Source organism: Hemiscyllium ocellatum, chromosome 34 (genome assembly GCF_020745735.1).
Source record: "Hemiscyllium ocellatum isolate sHemOce1 chromosome 34, sHemOce1.pat.X.cur, whole genome shotgun sequence".
NCBI lineage: Eukaryota > Metazoa > Chordata > Chondrichthyes > Orectolobiformes > Hemiscylliidae > Hemiscyllium > Hemiscyllium ocellatum.
Genome location: NC_083434.1, coordinates 5,747,283 through 5,763,164, shown reverse-complemented (window position 1 = coordinate 5,763,164; position 15,882 = coordinate 5,747,283). Strand labels below are relative to the sequence as shown.

General features: G+C 41.1%; 1 protein-coding gene across 2 annotated transcripts in view; it reads left to right on the top strand.

Moving 5' to 3' along the window:
• Window positions 1-3,277: 3,277 nt before the first annotated feature.
• LOC132832111 (GMP reductase 1) overlaps window positions 3,278-15,882 on the top strand; it is a 121,815-nt gene continuing 109,210 nt past the window's right edge. The window contains exon 1 of one of the 2 annotated variants that reach the window (XM_060849829.1): window positions 3,278-4,086. In XM_060849829.1, coding sequence (XP_060705812.1) covers window positions 4,000-4,086 — 87 coding nt within the window. In that variant the 5' untranslated portion in view covers window positions 3,278-3,999. The remainder of the gene's footprint in view (window positions 4,087-15,882) is intronic. The other variant, XM_060849830.1, reaches the window with a different exon arrangement.

Genomic DNA, 15,882 nt, shown 5'->3' with positions numbered 1-15,882 from the left:
ATCGCAACATTAGATGAAACCTTGCTGCATATGTGCAGATCAATCCCAGAGATTTGTGACCTTGAAAGTGAGAGGCGTTTAATTGCAGCTCTGCTTTCTGTCACTGAATTATGCAATTTTTTTTGAAGGTGATGACTTATAACTGTCTCATTTACAGTTACAATTCAGCAACAAGAACTAGAGCTGTATTTAAAAACATCTCTCACTTTACAGTCACTAATTCAGTGACAGACAAAATAGCACTGCATCTATTAATTTATCTTTTAGTGTTTTAAATAAAAAAAGACAATTAAAAATAATGAACAAAATATCATGTAACGCAGGACGTAAGATGACCCTGAGATTAAGAGTCCCAGTATCTGCCAAAAAAAGTTAGCTGGTCTGTGGAGCAATTTTTTCAACAAAGACTTTCCAACACAGCCCTTAAACAGTGCTTCCCAAACTTTTCCCACTGATTTTATTTTGCAACCTGAAGATTGTCACAACCCCTCAGCGGGAGGGTGTGGTGTATGGGAAGTAAAAAGACCAATCAGAGCTGATGGCAAGGTTTGCAGTCTGAACACAGTTGCCTATTTGAGTAGAAACACACCTGTTATAGCTCAATCAGAGCTTAATGGGTGGCCACTACAACCTTGAAACTTGCAATCTCAGTGTTTCAACTCATGATCCCACATTGTGCCACTCTTGTACCTTACACCCCTATTATAATATAGTATAAGATTTTGTAAGCCTTAATAACCTTTATCCAACATGCCCTGCCACAACCAATACTTAGGCACACAAACACTCTGGTTCTTCAGTTCCTGCGTCATTGTAAAAAAGTGTACACTTACATTGTCTCTGCTTTTTCTTCCTACTAAAATGAAACACTTCCCATTTCTCCATGCTGAACTTCATCTGTCACTTGTCTTCCCATTCCATCAACTTATCTATGTTCTTTTGAAATTCTATACAATCCACCTCACAGTTCACAACACTTCCAAATTTCATACCATCTACAAATTTTAAAATAGTACTCTGTACACTAAGGTCTAAGGTGCTTACTTTCTACCCCACTAGTCTCCGCAGTCAAAGGATCAGACTCCGCCAGCACCAAACACACCTTCCCCTCCCCTCCACTGTCAGCATTCTATTGGGACCATTCCCTCTGTGACGCCCTGGTCCACTCCTCCAACAAACTTAATGTTTTGGCACTCCCCCATGATACCTTCTCACACAGTTGCAGAAGAAGATGTAATACTTGCCTATTCATCTCCGTCCTCTTTATTGTCCAGGGCCTCAAACACACCTTCCAGGTGAAGCAGCATTCCACTTGTACTTAATAAATATGGAAAGAACAGCAGATGCTGTAAATCAGTAACAAAAATAGAAATGGCTGGAAAAGCTCAGCAGGCCTGAGGGTCACTCAACCGGAAATGTTATCTCTGATTTCTCTCCACAGATGCTGCCAGACCTGCTGATTCAGATCTGCGGGAAAGACAGTAGACTAGATTCAAAGACGTAAAGTGGAACAAAAAGAGAAATTTCTGGAAAAGTTCAGCAAATCTGACAGCACCTGTGAAGAGAAATCAGAGTTAACATTTCGGGTTGAGCGACCACACACCCCCAAGACCTGCTAAGCTTTTGCAGCAATTTCTATTTTTGTTCCACTTGTACTTCTTTGAATCCCAATTCCCTCCTCCCTACCTTTTATCTTAGCCTGCTATCTTCTTCCTGACCTCTCCGGCCTATCACCCTCACCTTGACCTCCTTCCACCAATCGCATTTCCAACACCCCTCCCCCAAGTCCCTCCTCCCTACCTTTTATCTTAGCCTGTTGAACTCAGCACCGCCTTCCTAACCTGCAATCTTCTTCCTGACCTCTCTGCCCCCACCCGCACTCCGGCCTATCATCCTCCTTCCAACTATCGCATTTCCAACGCCCCTCCCCACCTTTTACCTTAGCCTGCTGGACAGACTTTCCTCATTCCTGAAGAAGGGCTCATGCCCGAAACGTCGATTCTCCTGCTCTTTGGATGCTGCCTGACCTGCTGCGCTTTTCCAGCAACACATTTTCAGCTTCTTTGAATCTAGTCTACTGTATTCACTGCTCACATGTAATCTCCTTTGCACTAGTGAGTCCAAATACAGACTGGGTCACTGTTTGTGGAACACATGTTGTGAATGAAAAAAATGACACCCCAATAAACCTTTCAAGCTGACATTTCTGCCATGGGCCTGTCACAATATTTCAACAAAGCACCAGGCAATTTCAAGATAAAACAACTCAAAGTTGAATTCAATAACTTTCCCCACTTTTCTTACCTTCTCTCCACTACCCCTGTCCCCGCCATTGTGTTTGCTTTGCGCTTAGTAACAAGTGTCAAAAGCTGGAAAAAGCACAGCAGATCAGGCAGCATCTGAGGAACACAAAAGTTGACATTTTGGGCATAAGCCCACATTTGGGCGGCACGGTGGCACAGTGGTTAGCACTGCTGTCTCACAGCGCCTGAGACCCGGGTTCAATTCCCGACTCAGGCGACTGACCGTGTGGAGTTTGCACGTTCTACCCGTGTCTGCGTGGGTTTCCTCCGGGTGCTCCGGTTTCCTGCCATAGTCCAAAAGATGTGTGGTGAATTGGCCATGCTAAATTGCCCGTAGTGTTACGTAAGGGGTAAATGTAGGGGTATGGGTGGGTTGCGCTTTGACGGGTTGGTGTGGACTTATTGGGCCGAAGGGCCTGTTTCCAACACTGCAAGTAATCTAATCCACCCTTCCCAACTTGGCACCATCCTCATGACCTGTCCATCTTCCTTCCCACCTACCCACTCCCCCCATCCTCACCACCCTATCATAATCACCTCCCACCTGCACTCTACACTTAGGAACAAGGACCATTTGTTGTTTGCATTTCACACCATAATTTATACACTCTTCACATCTCCCCCCCCGCGACCATTAATTTTACACTGGGCCATCTTCCTCCTTTTCTGTCATAACCATAAACAGAGAAGCAATTTTCCAACAATGCTGAGGCAGTCATACCAGATTCAAAATTCCCTTATTAATCCGGGTCGACCAGTTTATAACTAAACCCCACCAATCTAAAAGGGAGTGGAAACCTTTTAACGAACTTCATATCAATTATGATCAAGTTATTATAAACACCTTTTACACAGAAGGAACGTCACCACAGTGACCGTTGGCAGGTGGCGACCACTGCGCAGGCGCGCGCTGGGCCTGCATCGTCCGGGTGTGCACGCGCCCGAGAACCGCCAGGGCAAGTCATCAGCGCATGCGCGGGCCTGGTCGCCGTTGGGTAAAACAGTCTGGCTTTCATCTGCACAAGCAGCTTTTCATTAATGAACATTCGCTTCACTGAGTCATTCGGCCGGGCAGACACCTACACGGGTTTTACTTACACTATTGCTCTGTATCGGATATTTCACCTCTTTACCTCAGCTCAGTTTATCGCCAGGGTCGGCCCACCCCCCCAAGGCGATATTTAAGCAGTAGGCCGGGAGTCTGGAGGAGATGGCAAACTCCTGGAAGGCGCTTGATCTTCACCGTCCTCTCCGTGCATTGGGAATTCTGTGACTTGGGCACCCCGTGCGCGCTCCATCAGCCACGATTTCAATCAGAAATGCAGTTTTTTCCCCCCTGTATCCCCAAACACTGCAGAATGCAGCACTATCCGCTCAGCTTTCCATAAGCAGACTGTTGGTTGTGTTATTTTCACTGGGAATGCGACTCACTCGTTAACTATATGTACTGCAGTGTCCCAGGATGCAAGGAGATGTTTTGCTCTGCAGATTTTTTCTTCTCTCTCTCTGCGGAGTGGGCGGAAAGCTGAGAGCGGGCCAACCGATTTGAGCTATGCAGCAGCGATTCGGAGAGTGATCTTTCCAAATTAAGTGGTTGTAACCAGCGCAGGGCGGGCTGACTATAAATGCACAGCGCTGACGGGCATCAGGCTTTTGCTGGATAGGACCTGAGTCCGGACGACAGCTTCGCTCAAGCATGCCTCGGATAGACGCCGATCTCAAACTCGACTTCAAGGATGTTCTGGTGCGACCGAAAAGGAGCAGCTTGAAGAGCAGATCCGAGGTGAGTGAGTGTGAGGGAGAAAGAACCTCCGCCGCCAAAATTAACTTGAAATATTATAAGAAAAATAAGACGACTATTTTTAACTTGCCTCTGAATCAAATTTGGGCCAATCAAAAACTTTCATATTATCTTTTGAATCGCTGAAAAAATAATGCCCAAGTTTTGTATTGTGTGTTTAGTTCTGGAGTGAGTCTAGACGACCAACAGAAGGTCAAATGAAGAACTGTAACACAATAGCCCTTCACATTACCACCCTAAACCAAATCCCATGGTACACGAACACTTTACTGTATATTTGTTGTGAGCCTCCTACTTGGTTCACTAAACTATGGCACAAAGCTACAATCCGATGTGGGGTGCAGTCCGCAGTGACTAGACATAATGATATTGCTGCATTCACTCGTGCGCCTCAAAAGGAAATTGTTCCTATGGGAACGTGCGGTGGCTATCCCGGCACTGAGGGCAAAACACGATACTTTTACTCCCTCCTGGAATCCAGCAACATTCTAACCGCTTCTTCCCTCTGCTCAATACAGTAACGGGATCACCAGAAACATTCACCAGCGTAAAAATAAGATATTTCATAGGCTTGACGTTGGAAGGAGAGACATGCGATGGATGGAGTGTGTGAGAGCGCTCTTCCATATAATCCCCTGCTTTAAAAGGAGCAAAAATTCAGGCTCGGTCATGTGATTGGACCAACAATTAAAACCAACACTGGCCTTTTAACTCGCTTTTTCAGAGCCCTTAAAATAGCTAGTTTTATAACTGGTCCTCCAATTGGACATAAATAGTTCTGTAGATCTGTGGTAAGAACTGGATATCCAAAAATGTATTGGATCAGATATGTGCTAAATTGGAGTCATGGTATTGGGAATGGGACTTGAACTCATCTCCTGACCCAGAGGTCGGGACACTACCACTGTGCCACTTAGAGACACCTTCAACTGATCATGTAGCCAACCTTAAGTGTAACATATCCAGTTCTATAATGGCCCTTTGTCTCATTATGGCAAACAATTGGGTAGTTTATGACTGATGTAAGGGGAGAAAAAAACTATTGCAAAAACAAATGGCACTAAACGTCACAAATTTCTCAAGAGCAGCTAGCTTCTAGTCCAGAATCCTGAAAGGAAGTCTACAGTTTTGTGCAATTGGGTGAACTGACACATGATGCTTTCACCTGCCCTTTTAGAGGGAACTGGTTCAGTAAGACCTTGCTGCTTAGAGAGTGAATACCTCCTCAATAAGGCTCTTGGTCATAAAGCTCTACCACTTGGAAATAGACTCTTTGGTCCAACTCCTCCATGCTGACCAAATAACCTAAATTAATCAGTCTAATTTGGTCCTTATCCCTCTAAATCCTTCCTATTCATACACCCATTCAGATGCCTTTTAAATGTTGTAATTGTACCAGCCTCCACCACTTCCTCTGGTAGGTCATTCCATATACACACCCCACACTGCATGAAAAAGTTGCCCCTCAAGTCCCTTTTGAATCTTTCCCCTCTCACCCTAAACTATGCCCTCTAGTTTTGGACTCCCCCACCCCAGGGAAAACACCTTGTCTATTCACCCTATCCATGCCTCTCATGATTTTATAAACCTCCTATAAGGTCACCTCTCAACTTCTAATGGTCCAAGGAAAATAGCCGCAGCCTAATCAGCTACCTATAGCTCAAATCCTTCAACCTGACAACATCCTTATAAATCTTTTCTGAACCCTTTCAAGTTTCACAATCTCCTTCCTATAGCAGGGAGATCAGAATTGCACACACTACTTCAAAAGTGGCCTAACTAATGTCCTGTATGGCTGCAACATATACTCCATGCTCTGACCAATAAAGTACAGCATACCAAATGTTGTCTTCACTATTCTATCTACCTGCACTCCAAGGTTTCTTTGTTCAGCAACACTCCCTAGGATCATACCATTAACTGTACAAGTCCTGCCCTGATATGCCTTTCCAAAATGCAGCACTTCACATTTATTTAAATTAAAGTCCATCTGCCACTCCTCAGTCCATTGGCCCATCTGATCAAGATCCCATTGTAATCTGAAGTTAACTTTCTTTGCTGTCCGCAACACCTCCAGTTTTGGTGTCATCTGCAAACTTATTAACCGTACCTCTTATGCTCACATCCAAATCATTTACATAAATGACAAAAAGCAGTGGGCCCTGCACCGATCCTTGTGGCACCCATTGGTCACAGGTCTCCAATCAGAAAAGCAGCCCTCCACCATCACCCTCTGTCTATTACCTTCGAGCCAGTTTTGTATCCGTATGGCTAGTTCTCACAGTATTCCATGTGATCGAACCTTACTAACCAATCTACCATGAGGAACCTTGTTGAGTGCCTTTATTGAAGTCCATATATAGATCATGTCCACCACTTTGCCCTCATCAATCCCCTTTGTTACTTAAAAAAAATTCAAATCAAATTGTTCTTGTTAAACACTTCAGTCTTTGGTTCTTCTTGAAATAAAACAGAAGAAAACTGGCAAAGACAATAAAAAGTGCTTTACTAGATGAATTTACTGTTTCAGTGAGCAAAGTAAACAATCATGATCCACATCATCCTGACTTGATATATTCACTGTCTCGACAGCTTGGTTGGGTTAACACACTGGAAATTGCTTCCTCATAAGACTGTAGGTTGATATATACCAAATGTAATGAAGGTGGCTCACTACCAACTCTTCAACGACAAATTGTGAAGGGGTCACAAATGTCGGCCCAGTCAGCAATGATCATATATTGTGAAAAAAAAATGTAATGTCCAAGATGGACTTAAGCCAAAAATTCGAATGGTGGAAGAAACTTTAATCACACCTATTAATTTTCTTTGACTGATATTTAGCCAGTATTGTAGTTTTAATGGAAAAGTGGCAGAACCCATCTATTAACATAAACACTTTATTAACATAAAGTGTTTATGTTAATAGATGGGTTTTTTGCCACACTTTGGAATTATTATAGTGAGGGAGCAGGATGAGCTCATGGAAGACTCTGGGCTCCACAGATGTCTATAATTGAAGAAGAACTTTCAATCTGATGTATCACAAGGAATAAAATATACCTTCTGTTGGACAGACAAAAGGAAACTCCTACAAGTATTACTTTTAAAATTGATCATCTGAGTTTTCCATTTTGTCAAGCAAGCTAAAATTATCCAAAGGATCATTGTAGAACCAAAACTAATATCACCAGAGATCAAAGTTGAGTGTGGTGCTGAAAAGCATAGCTGATCAGGCAGCATCTGAGGAGCAGGAGAATCAACGTTTCGGGCATAAGCCCCTCGTTAGGAATGAGGCCTGAAACTTTGATTCTCCAACTCCTGCATTGGTGCCTGACCTGCTGTGCTTTTCCAGTTGCACACTCTTCAACTGAGGCCTGTTAGACCATCAACCTCAGGTGTGCATGGTCCTCTTTATTTTTTTGAAAACACAGAAAAGATTGAATATCTGTAGTGCCTTTCACAACTTCAAGTAATTCCGAAACACTTTATGATCGTTGATGTACTCTTGAACCAAACTGTTTTAATTAAGGAACTGTGATAGGCAATTTGTGTACCAAGGTCCCACATACAGATTGTTCTGTTATAGTGCTCGTTTTGTCACTGTGAATCCGCTGTAATCCGATTGATGGATTAGGGATGGTGTTTCTACAGCACAAACTTATAAAACGTGATTACAGCACCTACACTTTAAGCTCTGTTTCTAAAGCATAACTTTTCTATAATGTGGGGTTTCACAAGAACGCAACCATTGCATCATAGAAGAACTGACTGTATAGCTGTGAAAAACCAGATACATTGGTTTCATTGATTTGATTAAAGAATAAATGTTGGTAAGACATTAGGTGAAGTCCCCTGTGCTTTTTTAAACAGTGTTGTAAGTTTCTACATTTTTTGAGATGGAAGATGAGGCGTCATTCTAAAGACAGCAAAAATGGAATACTGTTGTTTCCTGTTTTGATTCAAACTGTACACTGTAAACAATGACACCATTTTAGATTTTGTTTATTTTACATCTGGTAATGCTTTGTTCTCTCTTCATCTAACAACATAGCTAAAATATTGTACATTTCTTCCTAGTGACATCCCTTCCCAAATGCTTTTCATCATGACAACAATTCCTTCAACATTCAAATTGAGAATCATTTTATTTTAAAGAGGAAAGTAGCTTTACTTCCAAATAAGTAAGACCATTATTACTACTTTGGTATAAGTTCCCTGCAACCTGGGCTGTCACCGTTTATCAGTGACAAACCAGACCTTGGGTGGGACAACAAAGGGGAAGGTTAGTCGGGAGATGAAGTTATGGCTGAATGCCTAATATTTGTCTAGTTGATAAAGTTAACAATAAATTTATTAACCTAAACAATGTGTGTTGCATCAGAAGTCAGAAATCCTGTTTTTAAAATTTCTATTTTAAAAACCACACCTTTGGTGTTTGATTAAACCATAGAAATTTTGAGACAATTCACTGGAGAACTACTCAGTCCAAAACAACTATGTGGAGATGGCAGAGATTTGACTGGGGTCAACAAAGTTTAAAAAATCACACAACACTAGGTTTAGTCCCAACAAGTTTTTTTGGAGGCACTTGCTTTTGGTGTGCTGCTTGTTCCTTCATGTAGCTGTAGAGCAGGATCATAAGGCACAGAATTTATAGCAAAAAAATTACAATCTCATGCAACTGAAACAATACATTGAACAAATCTAGATTGCTATTAAGTCTTTCATCTTTTAGAATAGGTTGCAGATTAACATGTAAATCCCAGAACTTCTTTTGAGTCACATTCTCAAGATAACTTAAGGTTTTATAAAAAACGGAGACATCTCAACTCAGGTAGTGCATTAAAGGTGAGGTTTGAAGTTGTCTGTATTCTAATCTTGATTCAGACTGGTTCTATTTCCAAAGTAGACATTTTAAAATGTTATGTGGATTGACTGCCTGCAGATTGTGTGCTCTTTGAGCAAAATAGAATGTATCTGCAAGTACACTTCTGCAATTGCAAATTCACTCAATAGACTTAAACGTGTATGCATGAAAGAGACTGTGTGTGAGTATGCATGCATGAGAGAGTATGCGTTTGAGTGTGTGCATGAGTGTGATGGAGTATGAGCCTATGAGAGTGTGTTGGGGGGGGCGGTGTGTGTATATAGTCTAGTGGGGTCACCTGTAGTGTGACATGAACCCAAGGTCCCATTTGAGGCCATCCCCATGGGTACTGAACATGGCTATCAGCCTCTGCTCGACCACTCTGTGTTATAGAGTCATAGAGATGTACAGCACAGAAACAGAATCTTCGGTCCAACTCGTCCATGCTGACCAGATAGCCCAACCCAATTTAGTCCCACCTGCCAGCACCTGGCCCATATCCCTCCAAATCCCTCCTATTCATATACCCATCCAGATGTCTTTTAAATGTTGCAATTGTACCAGCCTCCACCACTTCCTCTGGCAGGTCATTCCATACAAATACCACCCACTGCGTGAAAAAGTTGCCCCTTAGGTCCCTTTTATATCTTTCCCCTCTCACCCTGAACCTATGCCCTCTATTTGTCCTATCCAAGCCCCTCATGATTTTATAGACCTCTATAAGGTCACCCCTCAGCCTCCGCTCCAGGGTAAACAGCTCTAGCCTATTCAACTTCTCTATGTAGCTCAAATCTTCCAATCCTGGCAACATCCTTGTAAATCCTTTCTGAAACCTTTTCAAGTTTCAGTAGATGTTATGGAATTTACATATTAATGAAGTGAAACCTGCAACCCATTCTGAAAGATGAAAGACTTAACAGCAATTTAGGTTTGTTCAATATATCATTTCAGTAGCATGACACAGTAATCTTTTGCTATAAATTCTGTGCCTTCTGATCCTGCTCTACAGCTACCTGATGAAGGAGCAGCACTCTAAAACCTAGTAATTCCAAATAAACTTGTTGGACTATAACCCAAAGTTGTGATTTTTAACTTTTAACCAAAACAATTATGTGAGAATCATACAGAAAAGAGCTGTGAAGTAAATGACAAAGGATGTTGGTTCATAGATCTGACCAACACCAGAGTAATGAACAAGTCCTGTGATTAATTACTTTTGCACTAATCTCTCATTACCACCCAGAAACTGCAGGAGCATGCATTCAAACAGGGTTGGTAGGAGTTGTTGAGAGGTGATCAAGATGGTTTTGCACGCAAGCTCAGAATGAGGCCAGAGCAACAGCAAAATGCTTCCTGCTGCTTTTAGAAAATGCTATCTCTCATTTTTCCAAATAATCTCTCATTTAAAGGGGAAATGGTGTACACAGTCATGAGTCCAGGATAGTGTGTTGTTTCCCCGGTTATAGTGTCATGTAAGAGGTGGAGGGTGAAGAGACAGTAGTTGTGCTCATTGTACATGCCATGACATAGCAGAAAGCAGGGATGAGATTCTATAGTCTGAGTTTAGGGAGCTAGGAAAAAAAACTATCAAACAGGTAGCAAATCTCAAAGGCAGCAATCTTTAGATTAGGAGAAAGTGAGGACTGCAGATGCTGGAGATCAGAGCTGAAAAATGTGTTGCTGGAAAAGCACAGCAGAGCAGGCAGCATCCCAGGAGCAGGAGAATCGACGTTTCGGGCATAAGCCCTTCTTCAAGAATGAGGAGGGTCATTCCTGAAGAAGGGCTTATGCCCGAAACGTCAATTCTCCTGCTCCTGGGATGCTGCCTGATCTGCTGTGCTTTTCCAGCAACACATTTTTCAATCTTTAGATTAGTCCTTGCACTGCATGTGAATATAGATATGGGGCTGATGAATGTGTGGTTAGAGAGATGATACAATAGGAAGAGTTTTGAAACATTAAGACACTTACAATTAGGTCAGAAGGTTGCACCTGAATAAAATTGGGATCAGCGTCAGGGAAATTTGCTTGTGTAGGGTATGTGTTTAGACTAACTTGCCAGAAGCAGTCGGTAATATTGGGGAGGTAAACTAAGGTGAATGATAATCGAGAGAGGTAGATATCACTAGGCTATTTGGTGGGGACAGAGTAAGAGACAATGTAATGATGTCAAAATTAGATTTACACTCCATGTATGCAAATGCATCGAGTGTGGTAAATGTGGATGGTGAACTGTAGGTACAAAGAGTCACTGGAGTTATGATGTCGTATTTGTAACTGAGACCTGATGTGAAGAAAGAACAGGAATATGATCTAAACTGAACTAAATAGCAGTGTGGGTCAAAAACAAAATGGAGGTGTATCCTTTATCAACTTTATTTTCTCTTCTCCCTTTCTGAATCTGACTGACCTTTCAGCATTTCCCTATTTCAGATAGACACTTGGTTTAACAATATTTAATCTAATCGTTACTCAGGGTTGTGCAGTTGTAAATGTGCAGAATAATTAATCAGCTTCTGATTTGCAGCTTAGGTTGGGTAACTTGGGCATCCAATGAAAATAACCTCTTGGCTATGAAACATTACTGTTTCTTTCAGTCGCTCAAATTAATCAGTTTACCCATCACAGATTTGTTCCTTTAGATCTCTGAGCCTAAAGGAAATTTAAGTTTCAAATCCCTGTGAACAGGGAGACTTGATAGCATGTCACGTTACCCACGTTTTTGTTAGATGTGAGACATACATAAATCAGAAAAAATGCATTTGTATAATTCCCTTCACAGTTTCAGGATGGTTCACAGCTAATTAATTTTTGAATTATTTACAATTTTTTTTGTAATGCAGAAAAATGGAGCAACCAATTGTGCAGTATTAGGATTTCACAAACAGTAATCAACTAATATTTTGTTGTTGTTGTTGTTTGAGGGATAGAGCTTTAAGTCCGATGACATTTTCCTATGATACCTGTTGAGCGTGTACTGAACAAGTCAGATCCCAGAGTGACTGACACCTGGCTTGACAGATGTAAGTTTTTTATTCTGGTAGTCACTGAACGTGAGAGGCTGCCAATATACTTTTAACAACAAAATCAAAGCTTATTACACACAAAGGGCTGTAGTTTTGCAGCAATTATAATTTCAGTGTGCTTTGTGCTGGGTGCTTAACCTCGATCAGAAAACATTAATCTTAAAGGGGCTTGTGGTGCAATAGTAATGTCCCTACCTGTCGGTCAGATGGCCTGGGTTCAAGTCCCACATACCTTGGATGTACATCACAGCATGTCTGAACAGATTGACTAAAAATAACTTTTTAAATAAAAAGTTCTTAAGTGTTCAAACTAATGATTATGATGCTCGTAGAGACCAATAACTGAAAAATAAGTTAGAACTTCTAGAGTTGTGAGCTGAAAAGAGGACAACATTTCATGTTTCAAGCTTTTCACTGGAATAGACTAAAAAACTATTGACAAAATACTATTTTTGTCACCAACTTATTTCAAACCACAAAACAGAACTTTCCCTTTTCAATTTTAACACAGCCAAAAATTCCATTGCACAGATTTGGCTAGATCAAATGTTTCTTAGCTCCCAAGGGTTTACACTTTTCCATTCCTGACCTAGCTTGCTAACTTCTAATTCTAGAACCGTTGCAGTGAGTATTTTTTCCCTCGGACACTCCTCCTCTAGTACAAGCTAGACAGATTTTCCAGCCTCATTTCAAATCCTCACAAGTTTGACATTTTCAATCCAAGCATGAGCTCCCACTCATTTCTGGGCAGTGAACCAAAATAAACTTTTGGTTTCTAGTTGCTGCTACTCTACCACATCCTGGCAGACTAACTTATCTGTGAGTTTCCAGGAGAATCTTAAAACTCATTTCCTCTTAAAGTCTGTCTTTATGGCAATGTGAATCACATAGGCTTTGTATCCCGGAAGAAGTTGGTGGTAACTTGTTCCTTCATTTTTCTTTCTAACTGCATTTTTACTGAAGCCATGTGCTGTAATTGGTTTCCCCCATTATTCAGGAAATGGGCTTAGCACTCAGCCCAAGTGTGAGCAAGTATGGGTCCAAGTGCAAAACTATATTGATTCTATATAAATTGTTTTGCAAAGTGTAGTATTTTCTTAAATCTCTGTACATTTTCTTCATTCAAGGAAGCAATGCTGACTAGCTAACCTTCAGACCTAATTTCTCTCTCTTCTTGAACATTTAAACAATTACTATTTACAATAGCGTATTTTCAATACTTTTCCATGACTTTGGAGAACATCAGTCTTACCACTATAAACACAGGTGCTCCTACAATTGACTCCGAATGTGAACACCCATCTTCATCTTCGCAGCAAAACTCTTTGGGCCTGCGGTTAATCTTTAACAACCACAGCCCCCATGCCTGTTGTCAGATATATAATTCAAAACATGCCCCCTGACCTCCTTCATTTTACTCCCAAGTTAAAGGCGCAGCTCCAAAACAAACTCAGCTGATTACACTGACCAAATAGTCATTATGCTAGTATAAATTGGAATTGCACATGGGCATCGTGCAGAATCCCCACTTTAACCACTCTAAAGGAAGCACCCATCAAATTTAATCTTCTGGGAATTAAAATGAAATTAAGTAAAATAATTACTCATGAAATGTAATGCAATGCTGAACTCCTGATTAACTATTAAATTGACCTCCTACTTGCTTCACACAACCCCAAAGACATCTTTCCCCCAATCACTCATACCAACCCAGACCATGATCTGACAGCTCACAGAGCCTGACAACTATGCCCAAGGACTAGACATTCCTTCTGAGATCTGACATCTGTGTCACAAGGTCTGACACATCCCCCTCCATCTGACTGACAAGCCCCATGCTACCATCACCAAGTCCTATCCCCCACCGAAGTGATACACGAGCTGCAGGTGTGGAGTTTGGTTAATTAGTGGAGTTATGCCACTGTTATTTCTCTTGGTCCTATTATCTCCTAGACAAAGGAATTCTAATCCTTTACATTGGGAAATGTGAATTTAATGGAGCATTTTGTAATATCCTATAATTGTTTATGTAACATTTCAAATCTTTCCATGGTCCTACCTGCCATTATCTCTACAATCTGCTGCAACCCTGTGACCTTATAAAGGTTTGTAAAATCATGGTGGGTATAGTAAGGTGGATAGCAAGGGTATTTTTCCTAGGGTCGGGAAGTTCAAAATTAGGGCATATTTTTAAGGTGAGGACAAAGTTTTAAAAAGGACATCGGGGCAACTTTTTTTAATAGTGATTTGTGTGTGGAATGAACTACCAGAAGTGGTGGATGGGGGTACAGTTAGAATATTCAAGACATTTGGATAAGTACATGAATAGGAAAGAGTCAGAGGGATATGGGTCCAGTTCAGGCAAATGAGACTAGTTTAGTTTGGGAACACAGTCAGCATGGACTAATTGGACTGAAGTGTCTGTTTCAATGCTGTATGACTCTTGGACTCTAGTCAGAATCCTACAGAACCATTTTTCACCAAAGCCCTTGGAAATTGTTGAATGTCCTGTACAAACAGAACCAGCATGCTGGTGTATCTACCTCCCATTCAGAGCAGTTTTAAAGAAGGTGGCAAAACTTTGCAAATTCAGAGCCAACATAAATGATGCTATCTGAGATAGACTGATGTGTGGTTAAAGAAGTGAAGCAATCTAAAAAAGATGATTGATGGAAAGGAATCTAGACTTGAAGCACTGGAAGTAGCAGTCTCTGGGGAACTAGCAGCTAAAGAAGCTAAGTTCGAGTATGAGAGTTCACAAAATAGCATCTGAAAGCTGAGCTCCAACACACAATCAAACTGCCACCAGTGTGAAAAAGCGATCATTCAGCAGCAAATTGCTGGTTCACAGAAGCTGTATCAGAAACTGTGGCAAAAGGGACACATTGAATTGGATGTTTGAGGAAGAAACACAAACTACGTACAGCTAAAATACAGAAATTAAAGAGTAGGAAGAAAATCTACACAGTATCAAAGGGTATGAGAAAAGCCCAAACTCTGTCGGAAGAGGGGCTGTTATTAAACAAACTGACCATTGTTGACAACACCAATTGATGCTGGATCACTCTGGTACAGTATAGCAAATCAGTAAGAATGGAGGTGGACATCGAAGCAGCAGTTTAATTAATAACCAAAAGTATGTGTCAGAAGTAGCTGAGTCACTTTATGCTGCAACTCTCAAATTGTACTATGGAACATACACAGGAAAATTGGTGCCTTTAAGGGGTTGTATTCATGTGAATGTTCAGTTATACAGTCAGTCATAAGATTTTTCCTTTCATGTTACAGAAGGAAATTTTCTAGCCTATTTTGGAAAAATATAGTTGGGGAAAACCAAAATCAACTGGGCAGAAGTAAATAGCTTCTCAGATTCTAAAGCTGATCTATCGCAAATTCTAAATAAATGTTTACAATGGGAGCATAGAAAAGATGTCTGACAAATTGAAACTAAAGGCTGAGAATCAAATAAAATGTAGCAAGGCTAGATCAGTACCTTATACAATCATATCAAAGGCTGAGGCAGAATTACAGAGGCTGGTCAAGATGGAACTCCTTGAACTTATAAATGTGAGTGATTGGGTTATGCCTCTCATAATAGTGATGAAGAAAGATGGATCCGTACATATCTGCGGTGATTTTAAGGTCACAGTCAACATAGTACTGTGTGTTGAGCAGTAATATTTGCCTTTAATTGATAACCAATTTGTTGGATTAGCTGGACATCAACTTTTCAGTAAAATTGACCTTAGTCAAGCCTATCCCCAGACGAACGTAAATCCTGAGTCACAGAAATACTTAATGATTGTAAAACATGAAGGACTGTTCAAATACAATGCACTTCATTTGGAATCGCATCTGCATCTGTGTTTTTCCAATGTGAAG